The sequence below is a fragment of the Notothenia rossii genome (assembly GCF_949606895.1).
Source record: "Notothenia rossii genome assembly, chromosome: 2".
Lineage (NCBI taxonomy): Eukaryota > Metazoa > Chordata > Actinopteri > Perciformes > Nototheniidae > Notothenia > Notothenia rossii.
This window is the reverse complement of record NC_136904.1, coordinates 6,084,742-6,101,408: the sequence shown is the minus strand read 5'-3', so window position 1 is coordinate 6,101,408 and position 16,667 is coordinate 6,084,742. Positions and strand designations below refer to the sequence as shown.

The following is a 16,667-nucleotide window of genomic DNA, read 5'->3' as shown; positions in this document are numbered from 1 at the left end:
CAACTAAAAGTGGCTACATGTGACCCATGAGCTAAAGATAACCATCCCTAAATCTTAAATAGATAACGTGTATACTATTTCCAAATAACCAATCCACAGTGCAGAGAAAGGGAGGGACATAATGAAAGTGATTTTAAAGTTGACATATATGAGACACATACTATGGACCATTGAAAAATGTAATAAGAAGTATAGCAATTCCAAATAGTCAGATAACCGGTATATTGCTTTTTAATTAACATACATTGTGGGAATCAACAACCAAAAAACAGATTTCTTTTTCAAAGTATTTTTATTTAGTTTTTCTTATAACCATTATTATCATGCATTTGATAACCTTGATAATATGTCACATTGGTGTCCCATGTCCTGGATTTAAAGTAATTGAAGAAAAGTTTATAACTTTGGTTGAACTGCAGATACTTCATGTCCACAGAGATTAATTTGTGGACTCCTTCATATAAAAACTATGCCTCCTTTCTTTCACACATTTTCTGACTGTCCGCTGGGGTGTGAAAAACTGCCCACGAAAAACTATTGATTGTATCAAACCTGAATAATGAATTAGTCTTTCACCCATGTAAAAGCAAAGACACACTTTTAGACAGTGAGATTCAAACCACCAATACCCTAAACACATTGACTATAGTAAACATTACACAGTCTCTGATCATCTTTCTTATAATCAGAGAAGTTCAAAAGGGCATTTCTGTGTTTAGTCTGACTCAAAGGATGGCAGGGGCATGTATTTAGCTCTGGACCTCCTTGAACGATAGATTACTGCTCCGCATACCAGGAAGCAGCCGGCAACAAGGAGGATGTTCATGCCAAGACTCATGCTCGGACCAGACACTGAAATGAAAGAACAAGAAAAAGACAACCATTAGCTTTATATATATATATATTTGTTTCATACAAAATATCGGATTATTCTGAATCATATCCCTGTAGTTAAATCAAACTACATATTTCACAGTGTATTGAATAATCTTATGGTGGCTTGTCCAATATTGGGCATATTTAGTGAGCTGCATAACCAGGAGGGGAACCCGGATCCTAGAGAACATTTGTATTATATCTATGATAAAGAAAAAAGTCAGCGGAGGAGAAAAGGTTGGTTTGGAAGTATGGGTCAATGAACAGGGCTTTCAACCAAGATACCCTTGTCCGTATCCCGTAGTTAAACCAAAATACTACATGTTATTTCAACTTACGAGAGGTACTTAAAGGTGACCTATCATGCAAAATGCACTTTTGTACGTCTTTAATACATGAACATGTGCCCCTGGTGTTCCAGGGAACTCACCAAGTGTCAGAAAACACAACCCTCTCTCTTTCCCTCCATACCCAAATCTCTTAAAAAGGGGCTGCAACGGATGTGATACAGACTGATCCAGATTTGAACATTTCTATGACGTCACAGAAGTGGCGCTACGGCTATTGGGCCAACTCCACCAATCAGGAGGAGACAGCCACGGACATTGCCGTTCGAAAGCGCTGGAGACGCTGTAGTACATATTTCAGGCCACCAGATGGTGCTGTTCTCACAGAATCAGCCCATGCAAAGACAGTGTTAAATTGAGCGAAATGAGGAATGGCTAAAATGCATGATCTGTTTGGTATTTTGAAAAATAAAAAGTATAAATATGCCTTATATAGGTATGGTCCTACACTATATTATTCAAATATAGCATGATAGGTCCACTTTAACTTAGATATCTCACCTAAGTTATATAACAAACAAAACAATGATATTTTACTGAAGCACGAAATGAATACTCTAAGCACAATTTTGAAAATGTTAGCATTTCACAACATAATGATTGTGATAACAGCCATTGTTCTCGGGCTGATTACTATGGGTGGTGCTATATGTGGGTACACTTGTCTGCCAGTTCACTAGGGACACCTATCGCCATAAAGTTCAGTATTGGTTGAAACTTTGTAGGATGTAGTTTGTGCAGCTGTGTATGTGGACACTTACATTTGCTGTCTGAAATGTTTGCCAGGCGCAAAGGTCCCTGGGAAATGGAGTGGCTGGAGGACTCGGCACCAGTTTCCCTTCTTTTTCTGCCCGAGTTGGATTTGATACATCCCTGAGAGCACCTGGTCCCTGGAACGCCAGTCTGACACAGGATGACGGTGCAAGTGATGTACACCTGCAGACAGATGGAGGTAAAGTCAGTCAAGAAAGAAAAGTCATTTGTACATTCTTAACAAAGTATAAACTTCATAAATAGGTAAAGTAACAATTCCTAATATATTAAAACATAAGCTTGTCTCAAAGTCAGTTTTGTTATTAAATGCCTGGAACGTTACAGAAAATACATCAGTAGTACCCCACTGGTGAATAAAAAAGATGATTAAACTTCATCACGCCCAACCTTAGCCGCCTTTAGCTTAGCGGAGGTGACTTGAAGTCATATAACCATTCTGTAGTTCTTTTATAGCCTAACGTTAACTTTTTATAAAAAAGAAACGTAAGGTGGTGATACAATGTGGAGATTGTCCTGCTGATCAAACATGAGTCTCATAGAAATGTAACTTCCCATGAATATTCCAAAAGCCGAAGGAAAGTTCCCATTGTTTTTTGTTGAGGTGACCAGTGCACTGCCAAACTCCGTATTGGCAAACACAAATATATGTCATCCCTGCACCACAATATGCAGACTACAGTACAAGTCATTTACAATAAGCACAATATATAAATTGGGTTACTTTCCTTATCTATTGCTCTGGTACAAATACTTATTCCAAATAAACGTATATTTTTTACTAGTTCCAACGTACTGATGATAGACGTATAATATTTTGACTAAAAACGTTTGTGTTTCAGAAAAAGTAACCTTACCGATTCATGAGCACCGATGAACTCAAAAGCCTCCATTCCAAATCTGAAGTGAGTCTTGGGGCCAGGGTAGATTGTAACCGTGTCGTCCCTAATGCACCTGTTACATAATGTTGATACAACGGTTTATTAGCATAAATGAAGGCATTTCTCATATGGATCAAACAAATGCCTCTTTGGTGAGTATATACCCTACCCGTTTTCGATGATGGTGTAGCTGATTTGAGAGTTGGTGTTGTCATACGGAGACGCTTTGCAGGTCTCCACAAACAGCTCAGTGTTGGGGATGGAGGTGGTCGCTTCGATCTGCATGAACATCATCTGTTTGAGGTATACCTCCACTGGGTAAACGTTGGAGTCAACTTCTTTTTCGAAACGCTGGGTTTCAAAAAATTCAAACTGGAATGTGAATGCACCGAATCCCTTATCTTGGAAGGCGTACGGGTTTTTGTGTGTGAATCCCAGGGTCAAGTTGGTTTGCTTTGGATAGCAGCAGAAGAAGACAATCTCAACGCCGTGCTGCCTGGTAATTACATCTAGCGGGTTAGCAGATGTGATCTCGTTCTTGAAGATGATGTTGTCGTCTTTCTCCTAAAAATGGAAGATAATTAAATTAAGAAAGGAAGCAACAGTCTTTAACACCACAAGACATAAGTAGATGGTTTTATGAGATACAAATACATAGATTGACTCAACTATTCTCCAGCTAGTAGAGTTAGCACTCATTTAGGAGTCTGAATGAAAATCAATCAGCTTTTGCCAACATCAATAAAGTATTCTGACCACAAGGCATGCTGCATTTAGTTGACTCTCCAGAGGAAAATATATTTTAACTATTGGGGCTCAATCATGAAAACTAAAAACTAGACTAAAATTGGGTAGTTGTGCTAACCAAGAACTTCCTTTTCTTTCTAGCAAAACTACTCAAGTGGCAAGTAATGTAGGAATATTAGCCACAACCATACTTGTCAACCCTCCCGATTTTCGCGTGAGACTCCCGATTTCATTGCCCTCTCCCGGTTTCCTCCCAGGGTCATATTTCTCCCGCATTTCTCCCGATTTCTGACCAAATCTGATTTACACACGACTGTTTCCACTCGGACTTTAATACAGCTACACCATTGTTTGGTTTCCATGGTAACACGTCTCTTTAGTAGCGCGCGCAACTCAAAGTCTGAGAGGTTGAGGCAGATATTCACAGAAAACAGAACAAGAATCAACAACTAATCTACTCTCTGCTCACTCCTTTCCTGTCAAATGCAGGTCCAGCCCACACATACTGTATGCTCCATCAAGGACGGTGCTACAGGCCGCAAGGCAGTGCACTTACAACTACAATAAGCAGGTTAATGTTAATCTAACAGCTCCGGCGATCCACTAGCACCCTCCCCCTCCCCAATTTTGCATTTTGAAATGCTCCCGATTTCTGAGGTTTAAAGGTTGGCAAGTATGGCCACAACAAAGATTGAGTAAAACCTTTTTAATTATGATGTGAAGTTGCTGTTTTGGAGGTTTGTGTTGTTTTGTTTCTGTTACTTGTGATGTTATTGTAAGTAACAGAGAAGATAAGTAATACATGCTGTTAAACATGTATTGTTGTAGACTCTTTCTACCCCCTTAAAATCTTATTTGGAGCATTTTTAATTTGAGAAAAAGGGACAAAATGCACAATAAACCGTATTCCATATTTCCTTTTGGCCAAGAAAATGGTGTTGCGAAGGTTTGATATTGTGATAGCCTAACCGTTTTTGTTTTACATCAAGACAATAAATATGCAGATGTGTTCAGCCAAACGTCCTTTTAAGAAAAGCGATAGAGAGTTTTTTTGTGTACCTCTACAAAGGTTCCACATGCATTTAGCGACATGACCGCCACCAGGTGGGTCGCGTTGGAGCGCGTTGCCAGGTTGCAGGAAGAATCGCCCAAGGCTTTCAGATGCAAGTTGTCTTCATGTTGTCTGATAAGGTAGGACTTCTCCACTTCCACCGTCATTGTTGTTTCACTGCATGTCACTTTGGTCTCTAGAAATCGGTAACATGTGTTTATTTGTACTCATATAATCAGTTTAAATCTCCAGGCTTTAAAACTTGACATCCATCCACTTAATATCAAATGTATTGGACATAATCATGGTCTACATAAGTGATCAATGGAAGAAAAAGTTAACTAACCATAGTGTCCGACATCTACAATGACGCAGCGTAGCTCGGATTGAAAGACTCGGCCCCATCTTGAAATGAAATATAGATAGCATAAATTATATGAATGGTTTATCAGGGAATTTCTCAAAGGAAAATAGACAAAGTAGGTATTTTATAAAAATATTGAATGGGTGCGAGTGTAGCATTCTTATTTAACCTGATTGACTTAAAACTCACTCATCAATTGCTTCAGAAACAAAGCAAATAGGAAAATGGTCGTTCAGTTCATTTTCAGTTGGTGTCCATTTTATGATATATTCTTCTGCAGAGATGTTCTCTTTCGAAAGGCCCATTGGTCCAGTAACAATCAAGTTATGGATCCTAGAGAGATAGAGAACACTATGTTATAACTTGAAATGGGAAACATTATAAGTTAAAATAAGTAATTTATCATAAATGAGATCCAGGAGAAGCTTGTTCATTGTTATATTGCTGCATATTACATTAACACATTAATCAAAACACTTTGCTGCTAAAATAGACATTATATTTAACATTATATTTCCTTACGTGGAATATTGGGCTCTGGATTTGACTTTGATTTCGAGGGTTTTGTTAACAAACGCAGGAAGATTCACTCCATTGCTCGGAGTTGGCGCCAAGAAAATGGGAAAGTAATCACCATCAAGGCACGAATGGGGAGCGTGTGAGTCCACTAAAGGTCAGGGGAGAGAAGAGAAAAAGGATGAAATGGATTGAATGTCAATATTCCAATCGTGTTATTACTATATGCATAAGCATCATACAATATAACATTTTTTCCTGAGATGAATATCAATCCATTTATATGTTTCTACCTAATTGCAGAGAACATCAAGACTCTCTTGTGGATTAAATCAGTACATATGCTTTGCAGACAGTTGCCAAGACAAAAAAAGACACGACCTGAAATAATTCAATGTGACAGGGCATTTATTTACAATAAAATAGAAAAACTATTTAAAGGATTTTGTTCAAACAGTCCTTAGCCAAAATGTAGCCCTCCTTTTAAGTCCAATGAAGAAGCCTGACTGAATACATCCTGTAAGTCAAACTAAAAATAAACAAAACGTTACAACGCTGCAAATAAAAAATGCTGCACGAAGCTCCAAATATAATGGAAACCATGTTTCGTCAAGTTGGGGAATGTTTTCTAAACGCTGTGCGTGTTGTCAAATTGGTGAAGATGTTTCTTCGCTTGCATCGTATTTGAAAATGCTGTGGGTTTCTCCTATTGTTAATGTTTTGAGGCCGTTGTAGCGAGTTGGCCCCCGATGGCCACCGTAGTAAATACCTATATTAAAAAAAGAAAATGTTTGCCTCACCTTGAACACTAAACTGCAGAGAAAGCTTGCTCAAAGGAGCAATTGTCTGTCTGTAAGGAGCTGTTGTTGTTGGTGCAGCTGTTGTTGTTGGTGGAAGTGTTGTTGGTGCAGCTGTTGTTGTTGGTCTAGTTGTGGTTGTTGCAACTGTTGTTGGATAAGCTGTTGTTGTTGGTGCAGCTGTTGTTGTTGCAACTGTTGTTGGATAAGCTGTTGTTGTTGGTGCAACTGTTGTTGTTGCAACTGTTGTTGGTGCAGCTGTGGTTGTTGCAACTGTTGTTGGAGCAGCTGTTGTTGGAGCAGCTGTTGTTGTTGGTGCAGCTGTGGTTGTTGCAACTGTTGTTGGTGCAGCTGTTATTGGAGCAGCTGTTGTTGTTGGAGCAGCTGTTGTTGTTGCAACTGTTGTTGTTGCAACTGTTGTTGGAGCAGCTGTTGTTGGAGCAGCTGTTGTTGTTGGTGCAGCTGTTGTTGTTGCAACTGTTGTTGGAGCAGCTGTTGTTGTTGCAACTGTTGTTGGAGCAGCTGTTGTTGGAGCAGCTGTTGTTGTTGGTGCAGCTGTTGTTGTTGCAACTGTTGTTGGAGCAGCTGTTGTTGGAGCAGCTGTTGTTGTTGGTGCAGCTGTTGTTGTTGCAACTGTTGTTGGAGCAGCTGTTGTTGGAGCAGCTGTTGTTGGAGCAGCTGTTGTTGGAGCAGCTGTGGTTGTTGCAACTGTTGTTGGAGCAGCTGTTGTTGGAGCAGCTGTTGTTGTTGCAACTGTTGTTGGAGCAGCTGTTGTTGGAGCAGCTGTTGTTGGAGCAGCTGTTGTTGTTGGAGCAGCTGTTGTTGTTGCAACTGTTGTTGGTGCAGCTGTTGTTGGATAAGCTGTTGTTGGAGAAGCTGTTGTTGGATAAGAAGTTGTTGGATAAGTTGTTGTTGTTTGATAAGCTGTTGTTGGATAAGAAGTTGTTGGATAAGCTGTTGTTGTTGGTGTAGCTGTTGTTGTTGGATAAGCTGTTGTTGTTTGATAAGTTGTTGTTGGATAAGAAGTTGTTGGATAAGCTGTTGTTGGATAAGCTGTTGTTGTTGGTGTAGCTGTTGTTGTTCCGTAGTTGTAAAAGGCATCGCGTTTATCCCTCGTCATCATAAAGGGGCGCTTATCTGTGTAGGTTCCATCAGAGTATTGCAGCCTAATGGGGTTGGTGGGAAAGTCCTCCACAACAAGCTCAATGGGTTGGTTTCCAGTTTGAGAACTGTACGTATACTGTAGGGTGCAGGAGTTCTTAAAAACAAGAAAGATACTTCATTACAACATATACATTTCAACAACTGCAATACTCTAGAGTTAAAATCCCAGTTTTCACATTTACAGTGAAACAATCTCCGTATATTATTTGATTTATTTTATTATTATTGAAAGCTCTGTTGGGGCCAATCAGGAATTTACGTTTGAAAATCACATTTTAAGCTGAATTTCCCGATTGATTGTAATTCTTAACTTTGGTTGATTCCTTACCATATCGAAAGAGAAACCTTGAGGCAGGCGACATATCCCACACTCATATCCATTTGACATTGTTGGTACCCTGCATCTGACGTTGTCACCATCATGGTCAAACGTTGGGATTTTGAAGGATCGTGGGCAGCTCTTGGATACTCTGTAACATGTTAATCAAATGAATCAGTAAATGTCAATAAAGTCAAACAATTCCGATATTTGTATCCGTCTACAGTATTGAACATTTGTTGTTGAATATTTCTTTGGAATTGGAATCATACTATACCATTGATATTTTTTGCAATGTTTGCGACATGGCTCTTTTGACAGATGCATTATATTTCAACTACTGATTGCTATGACACTTTTTACAGGACTTCATGGTTCAAGGACCACAACAAGGGTTGCACTATTGGATGGGTTGCCAGGAAATGTAAATCACATATTCTTGGTGCCCAAAAAAGAAACCCTGAAGATCCGTAGAATTTTCCCTTCGCTCTAACGTCCAAGTTGATTGACAATGTTCCCGTGATGTTTAGTGTTTTTAATGTGTGATGTTATATTTCATTAATGTTCGCCTTTCTGTACAATATCCCTTAAATAATAACTTAAAGCAAAGATAATGTCTAAAAAAAGTTAGTTCGAGCTGATATTAAGTTTATTATACGCATCCATGTGGCTGAACAAAACAGCAACCACCAATTCAAAATAATAATAATACACTTTATTTGTATAGCACCTTTCATGCACAAAGCGCCAAAGTGCTTTACAGAGCAAGAATAAAACAGAACAACAATATTACAATAAATAGAGAACAAGATAAAACATTAACAGTGATCCGAATGAAATTCCCTTGAAGTAAAGCTGACAAGAAATTAAAGGTCACCTATTATGCTAAATGCACTTTGTCATGTATTTTATACATCAACATGTGTCCTCTCTTCTTCATGTCCCTTCTACATCAATATGTGTCCCCTCTTCTTCATGTCCCTTCTACATCAACATGTGTCCCCTCTTCTTCATGTCTCTTCAACATCAACATGTGTCCCCTCTTCTTCATGTCTCTTCTGCATCAACATGTGTCCCCTCTTCTTCATGTCTCTTCTACATCAACATGTGTCCCCTCTTCTCCATGTCTCTTCTACATCAACATGTGTCCCCTCTTCTTCATGTCTCTTCTACATCAACATGTGTCCCCTCTTCTTCATGTCTCTTCTACATCAACATGTGTCCCCTCTTCTTCATGTCTCTTCTACATCAACATGTGTCCCCTCTTCTTCATGTCTCTTCTACATCAACATGTGTCCCCTCTGTGTAAAGAGACTCTGAAAGTTTCAGGAACAAAGATTGTCTCTCTTTTTGTCCTGATCCATTTCTATAAAAACCTGTCTGAAAATGAGCTGATCAGTTTTTGGCCACTTTATGATGTCATAACGATGTGTTGTCTTGTGTAACCGTTAGCCAATCACCAACCAAGATAACCCCCCCCACCTTATCACCTGAATCTCCTCCTAGAGCACCATTAGGCGCGTTCACACCACACCGCAGTACTTTTCCCACTTTAGTTAATCAGAACTCTTTAGTTCTGATGAACTAAGTACAGATCGCGTTCACAACGGAATAAGTTCCTGGGGGTGGATTAGGCAAACAAAGCCGCTGACGTCGCTTCTTCTTCTTCTGCTTTGGGTTTACTGGCAGGCCTCAAACAACTTCATGGCGTATACTGCCACCCGGAGTCCCCGGCCGGAAGTCCCCGGAGTTGGGGACTTCAGAGTAAATCGCCAGAACGCCGACACCTCCTCATCTCCACCGCTCCCATGTTTTATTTTGTGTTGCCATAAATTAGTCTCTCTGCGTTTCTGGGCTGGGCTAATGCTAATGCTAATAATGCTAATGCGAGGATAATAAAATGGCGGCTTCACAAAAGTTTTTGGGAGTTTTACGGGGCGTGGTTTGCATTCCGCCCAGCCAATCAGACATAGGAACCTTTTTCTCCCACGAAAGTCCCTGCTCTCTAGCAGGGACGGAAAAGGGGGTAAAAAGGTTCTCATAAACTAATTTTAGTTCGGGCTCTTTTTGGTGTGAACGCGACATTTCGGGACTATATCGGAACTAAAGTGGGAAAAGTAATGTGGTGTGAACGCGCCTATAGTATTCTTTGTAACCAAATGTCTCTCAGAGGGGCGTGGGGAGGGGCTCCGTATTTTTCATCTAAAGTAACAGACAGAGAATCAGCACTTTGGAAACAGGGCTGAAACAAAGGGGATTATGGGTAATGCTGCAATGACCTGTTTGGTGTTTGGAGCCAAACAATTCAGAGACATGTTCTGTATATATCTGAGACCTATAATAGATTGATTAAAAACTGTATAATAAGGGACCTTTAAAATAGGTTAAAATAAAACAATAAAATAAAAGTAAAATAAAAGCAATATAGAAAAAATACAGTAAAACACGGACAATGATACCAGTGAGAATTGAAAGTTACCCCAAATGAAAAGCCATATGAAAAAGATAGGGACTATACCTGAGAAGAGGCAGCATGGTAGTGACGGGCATTCTGTTTGATTCTCCAGTATCAGACCGGGATCCCAGATCCACATGGCCCATCATTCTCCATTTGTTCATCGTGTTCGTCGCCCAGTGGCCCAGACCAAGTGAAGGAATTACCCGTTTTGGGAATCTGTTTGAAGAAAATGTTGAATAATTGGCATTTTAACGATATCCTCAACCTTATCACTGCGATGTTATTAGGTGTCACAATCAGATAAGCTATAAACTATATGTTTTCTATAATAATGACAAAAGTGTACAATATGAACGTTTCATTTACACTTTCATGATTTTGCTCAAGAAACACATATCTAGTCAGAATATGTCTTTACACCTGATACTGTATATTACATAATACATTCAGAAGTGACACTACAGTGAGATATCGAGTCTTGTTTTTAAACAATGCATTATCTTGTTAAGTCAAATAATCTTATTTCGAGAAGTATCTCAGATGAAACACTTCTTTTCTTTTACATATTTATAAGAAACTCACCAACTAACATCAGAAAACAGACCACTTTTGAGCATTAGCGGCTTATATTGTAACAGCATTTCCTAATTCTGGTCAAATATAGTTCAAAATTAGTTGTCCCAGCTAATTATAAGATCTGATTTATCTAAATATCCCATCTTATTTCAAGTTCTCTAACCAAGCAAATTTACAGTTTTTTTCATTATTGTTTAACTTGTTTTTAGAGCAGCATTTTTTCCAGTGTATAAGTAATATCTCACCTGATCTCGAAGGGGATGTTGCTGTGGAGTTTTAGTTCTTTCTTTATGTCGGCTGTGCACCAGTTAATACCATGAGAACTCATCTTGACATCATTGTTGTGTTGGATACTGATATTGGTGATAGACCCACAGCCATCAATGCCACAGAAGTATTCAGAGTATGAGGGGTTACACATGTATGTTGACTGTTTGTTGCGGAGTTCCAGCTGTAAAGAATAATCAGTAGTGATTAGATTATCAAAAGTCCTTACATTGATGAAGAAAAATACCATGGCACAGTCAGCTCAATAGCAATTGGTGACAACAGATTTCAAGATTCAGATTCAAAGATTCAAAGGTTTTAATGTCATATGTACAGAAGCTATAGTGTAGAAAGGGCAATGAACATCTTATGACCCGAGCTTCTCCAATAAAATTAAATAAAAAAATTGTGCAAGAAGTCTATATACGTAAATAGAATATGATATATATAAGAATAGAAGGAAAACTTAAATATTGTACAGTAAGATGAAATGAAATATGGTTTATTATTTATTTATTACTATTTAGATAAATAAGTAAATTACAAGATGACAAACTGATGAATGCTTAGCACTTAACAGAGCTCAGAATGGTTATTATTCAGTGTAGTGCCAGATAGTGCAGTCCAAGTCCATGCACAGTAGCAATGCATCATGAGTGCACAAAAATCCTCTAAAAATATTTTGGTCGAAATGGTCTTTAAAAAAAAATATCTTCACCCTTACGGATATATTGATTTGAAAAAAAACACATATTTTCAACATTATATATAATATTTTTGCCAACTTACCTTATAGGTCCCATCTGAATTCTGTCCTTTAGGCGTGAAGCTCATTGACCCACCATAGAAGCTTAAGTAGTTTGAGTTCAGGTTCCAGGCGGCAGCAGAAACCGAGAGCAGCAGCACCTGCAGCAGACACAGAGTGAGAGAAGCCATCTTCCTGGGTGTCCCCTCATCAGGCTCATTGCATCTTAAATACTCTTCTACAAGGAAATACATTCACAATATTATCTTAGTGCATCATCAGGTTTACTGGAATTATAAAGCATGCAGTCGAACTATTGTCACTGCCCAACATCGCTTATGAAAACACAATGAAAGCAAAAGCAATTATGTGTTGTGCACGGAGAAAGGCATTCCTGTTCTAATGACACTGAAAGCAAAGTTTCATCTGTTCAGTCTGTGTCCTCCACTGTGTGAGAATATACAGAGGTTCAAAATGATTTATGACCCATGATCAGAATAAAAGGACATCCAATGCTACAGTGTTGACATTGCATTGCGCTACATTAGGAGAAACGCTGCAGTTTCCAAAACGATGCATACAAAACACACGCAAATGAAGAAACATCTCCACCAACTTTTAGAATACATTCTCCAAGCCCTGCACAAACGATATTCTGCCAGACGCTCAGACACAACAGAAACCAGTCGATGATCAAAAACACGCACTCAACTGGGAGTGCTCGGTCAGGGATTATAAAGATGGACAACGATGACTGTCGTTTTATGTTTTTATAAAATGACAATTATAAATATAAATGTTTCACTCCTGGTCTCCCAGCTGTGTGCGTCACTCTTTAGTGTCCCCTGGTCTCCCAGCTGTGTGTGTCACTCTTTAGTGTCCCCTGGTCTCCCAGCTGTGTGTGTCACTTTCTAGTGTCCCCTGGTCTCCCAGCTGTGTGTGTCACTTTCTAGTGTCCCCTGGTCTCCCAGCTGTGTGCGTCACTTTTTAGTGTCCCCTGGTCTCCCAGCTGTGTGCGTCACTTTTTAGTGTCCCCTGGTCTCCCAGCTGTGTGCGTCACTTTTTAGTGTCCCCTGGTCTCCCAGCTGTGTGCGTCACCTTTTAGTTTCCCCTGGTCTCCCAGCTGTGTGTGTCACTTTCTAGTGTCCCCTGGTCACCCAGCTGTGTGCGTCACTTTTTAGTGTCCCCTGGTCACCCAGCTTTGTGCGTCACTTTTTTGCGTCCCCTGGTCCCCCAGCTGTGTGCGTCACCTTTTAGTGTCCCCTGGTCTCCCATCTGTGTGCGTCACTTTTTAGTATCCCCTGGTCTCCCATCTGTGTGCGTCACTTTTTAGTGTCCCCTGGTCTCCCAGCTGTGTGCGTCACTTTTTAGTGTCCCCTGGTCTCCCAGCTGTGTGCGTCACTTTTTAGTGTCCCCTGGTCTCCCAGCTGTGTGCGTCACTTTTTAGTGTCCCCTGGTCTCCCAGCTGTGTGCGTCACTTTTTAGTATCCCCTGGTCTCCAGCTGTGTGTGTCACTCTTTAGTGTCCCCTGGTCTCCAGCTGTGTGCGTCACTTTTTAGTGTCCCCTTGTCCCCCAGCTGTGTGCGTCACTCTTTAGTGTCCCCTGGTCTCCCAGCTGTGTGCGTCACTTTTTAGTGTCCCCTGGTCTCCCATCTGTGTGCGTCACTTTTTAGTGTCCCCTGGTCTCCCAGCTGTGTGCGTCACTTTTTAGTGTCCCCTGGTCTCCCAGCTGTGTGCGTCACTCTTTAGTGTCCCCTGGTCTCCCAGCTGTGTGCGTCACTTTTTAGTGTCCCCTGGTCTCCCATCTGTGTGCGTCACTTTTTAGTGTCTCCTGGTCTCCCAGCTGTGTGTGTCACTTTCTAGTGTCCCCTGGTCACCCAGCTGTGTGCGTCACTTTTTTGCGTCCCCTGGTCCCCCAGCTGTGTGCGTCACCTTTTAGTGTCCCCTGGTCTCCCAGCTGTGTGCGTCACTCTTTAGTGTCCCCTGGTCTCCCAGCTGTGTGCGTCACCTTTTAGTTTCCCCTGGTCTCCCAGCTGTGTGTGTCACTTTCTAGTGTCCCCTGGTCACCCAGCTGTGTGCGTCACTTTTTAGTGTCCCCTGGTCACCCAGCTTTGTGCGTCACTTTTTTGCGTCCCCTGGTCCCCCAGCTGTGTGCGTCACCTTTTAGTGTCCCCTGGTCTCCCATCTGTGTGCGTCACTTTTTAGTATCCCCTGGTCTCCCATCTGTGTGCGTCACTTTTTAGTGTCCCCTGGTCTCCCAGCTGTGTGCGTCACTTTTTAGTGTCCCCTGGTCTCCCAGCTGTGTGCGTCACTTTTTAGTGTCCCCTGGTCTCCCAGCTGTGTGCGTCACTTTTTAGTGTCCCCTGGTCTCCCAGCTGTGTGCGTCACTTTTTAGTATCCCCTGGTCTCCAGCTGTGTGCGTCACTCTTTAGTGTCCCCTGGTCTCCAGCTGTGTGCGTCACTTTTTAGTGTCCCCTGGTCCCCCAGCTGTGTGCGTCACTCTTTAGTGTCCCCTGGTCTCCCAGCTGTGTGCGTCACTTTTTAGTGTCCCCTGGTCTCCCATCTGTGTGCGTCACTTTTTAGTGTCCCCTGGTCTCCCAGCTGTGTGCGTCACTTTTTAGTGTCCCCTGGTCTCCCAGCTGTGTGCGTCACTCTTTAGTGTCCCCTGGTCTCCCAGCTGTGTGCGTCACTTTTTAGTGTCCCCTGGTCTCCCAGCTGTGTGGGTCACTTTTTAGTGTCTCCTGGTCTCCCAGCTGTGTGTGTCACTTTCTAGTGTCCCCTGGTCACCCAGCTGTGTGCGTCACTTTTTTGCGTCCCCTGGTCCCCCAGCTGTGTGCGTCACCTTTTAGTGTCCCCTGGTCTCCCAGCTGTGTGCGTCACTCTTTAGTGTCCCCTGGTCTCCCAGCTGTGTGCGTCACCTTTTAGTTTCCCCTGGTCTCCCAGCTGTGTGTGTCACTTTCTAGTGTCCCCTGGTCACCCAGCTTTGTGCGTCACTTTTTTGCGTCCCCTGGTCCCCCAGCTGTGTGCGTCACTTTTTAGTGTCCCCTGGTCACCCAGCTTTGTGCGTCACTTTTTTGCGTCCCCTGGTCCCCCAGCTGTGTGCGTCACCTTTTAGTGTCCCCTGGTCTCCCATCTGTGTGCGTCACTTTTTAGTATCCCCTGGTCTCCCATCTGTGTGCGTCACTTTTTAGTGTCCCCTGGTCTCCCAGCTGTGTGCGTCACTTTTTAGTGTCCCCTGGTCTCCCAGCTGTGTGCGTCACTTTTTAGTATCCCCTGGTCTCCAGCTGTGTGCGTCACTCTTTAGTGTCCCCTGGTCTCCAGCTGTGTGCGTCACTTTTTAGTGTCCCCTGGTCCCCCAGCTGTGTGCGTCACTCTTTAGTGTCCCCTGGTCTCCCAGCTGTGTGCGTCACTTTTTAGTGTCCCCTGGTCTCCCATCTGTGTGCGTCACTTTTTAGTGTCCCCTGGTCTCCCAGCTGTGTGCGTCACTTTTTAGTGTCCCCTGGTCTCCCAGCTGTGTGCGTCACTCTTTAGTGTCCCCTGGTCTCCCAGCTGTGTGCGTCACTTTTTAGTGTCCCCTGGTCTCCCAGCTGTGTGCGTCACTTTTTAGTGTCTCCTGGTCTCCCAGCTGTGTGCGTCACTCTTTAGTGTCCCATGGTCTCCCAGCTGTGTGCGTCACTCTTTAGTGTCCCCTGGTCTCCAGCTGTGTGCGTCACTTTTTAGTGTCCCCTGGTCCCCCCAGCTGTGCGTCACTCTTTAGTGTCCCCTGGTCTCCCAGCTGTGTGCGTCACTTTTTAGTGTTCCCTGGTCTCCCATCTGTGTGCGTCACTTTTTAGTGTCCCCTGGTCTCCCAGCTGTGTGCGTCACTCTTTAGTGTCCCCTGGTCTCCCAGCTGTGTGCGTCACTTTTTAGTGTCCCCTGGTCTCCCAGCTGTGTGCGTCCCTTTTTAGTGTCCCCTGGTCTCCCAGCTGTGTGCGTCACTTTTTAGTGTCCCCTGGTGTCCCAGCTGTGTGCGCCACTTTTTAGTGTCCCCTGGTCTCCCAGCTGTGTGCGTCACTTTTTAGTATCCCCTGATCTCCCAGCTGTGTGCGTCACTTTTTAGTGTCCCCTGGTTTCCCAGCTGTGTGCGCCACTTTTTAGTGTCCCCTGGTCTCCCAGCTGTGTGTGTCACCTTTTAGTGTCCCCTGGTCTCCCAGCTGTGTGCGTCACTTTTTAGTATCCCCTGGTCTCCAGCTGTGTGCGTCACTCTTTAGTCTCCCATGGTCTCCAGCTGTGTGCGTCACTCTTTAGTCTCCCATGGTCTCCAGCTGTGTGCGTCACTCTTTAGTCTCCCATGGTCTCCAGCTGTGTGCGTCACTCTTTAGTCTCCCATGGTCTCCAGCTGTGTGCGTCACTCTTTAGTGTCCTCTGGTCTCCGTTGTGTTTTGAGCTTCTTGCTGCATTTCGTATGTGCTGCTCTTCTAGTAAACATCAAGCTGGTGTATGTTTAAAAAAATAAAATGTTGCTCGTTTTGTTAAGTTGCTGAAGATGTTTCTCTATTTGAGAGGTCAGCCACCATAGGGTAAAGCTCTAAACACATGAATACAATAATTGAGTGTCAGTGGTCCCCAGAGTTTTAAAGTAATGTAACTGTTAGGGTTAGGGTTAGAGTTTGGATGATTGCCTTTTTAAACATAATGAAGTGGCCAAAATCATAAAAAATATAAAACAGAAATCAAACTCAAAACAAAATGCTGTAGGGGCACCCAAATATTATGCATGGTTAATAAAGGTCCGGAGCAAAGCCATTT

General features: G+C 42.4%; 1 protein-coding gene across 1 annotated transcript; it reads right to left on the bottom strand.

Moving 5' to 3' along the window:
* Positions 1 to 273: 273 nt before the first annotated feature.
* On the bottom strand, positions 274 to 12,070 carry LOC307027959 (uncharacterized protein; the record flags this gene model as incomplete). Its single annotated transcript, XM_079662653.1, has 13 exons — positions 274 to 852; positions 1,985 to 2,159; positions 2,852 to 2,948; positions 3,045 to 3,439; positions 4,682 to 4,869; positions 5,020 to 5,078; positions 5,227 to 5,370; positions 5,560 to 5,704; positions 6,354 to 7,608; positions 7,843 to 7,984; positions 10,352 to 10,507; positions 11,113 to 11,318; positions 11,924 to 12,070. The coding sequence occupies 13 exons, from the start codon at positions 12,068 to 12,070 to the stop codon at positions 716 to 718; spliced, it is 3,246 nt and encodes a 1,081-aa protein (XP_079518779.1). The 3' UTR covers positions 274 to 715.
* Between the last annotated feature and the right edge of the window lie 4,597 nt (positions 12,071 to 16,667).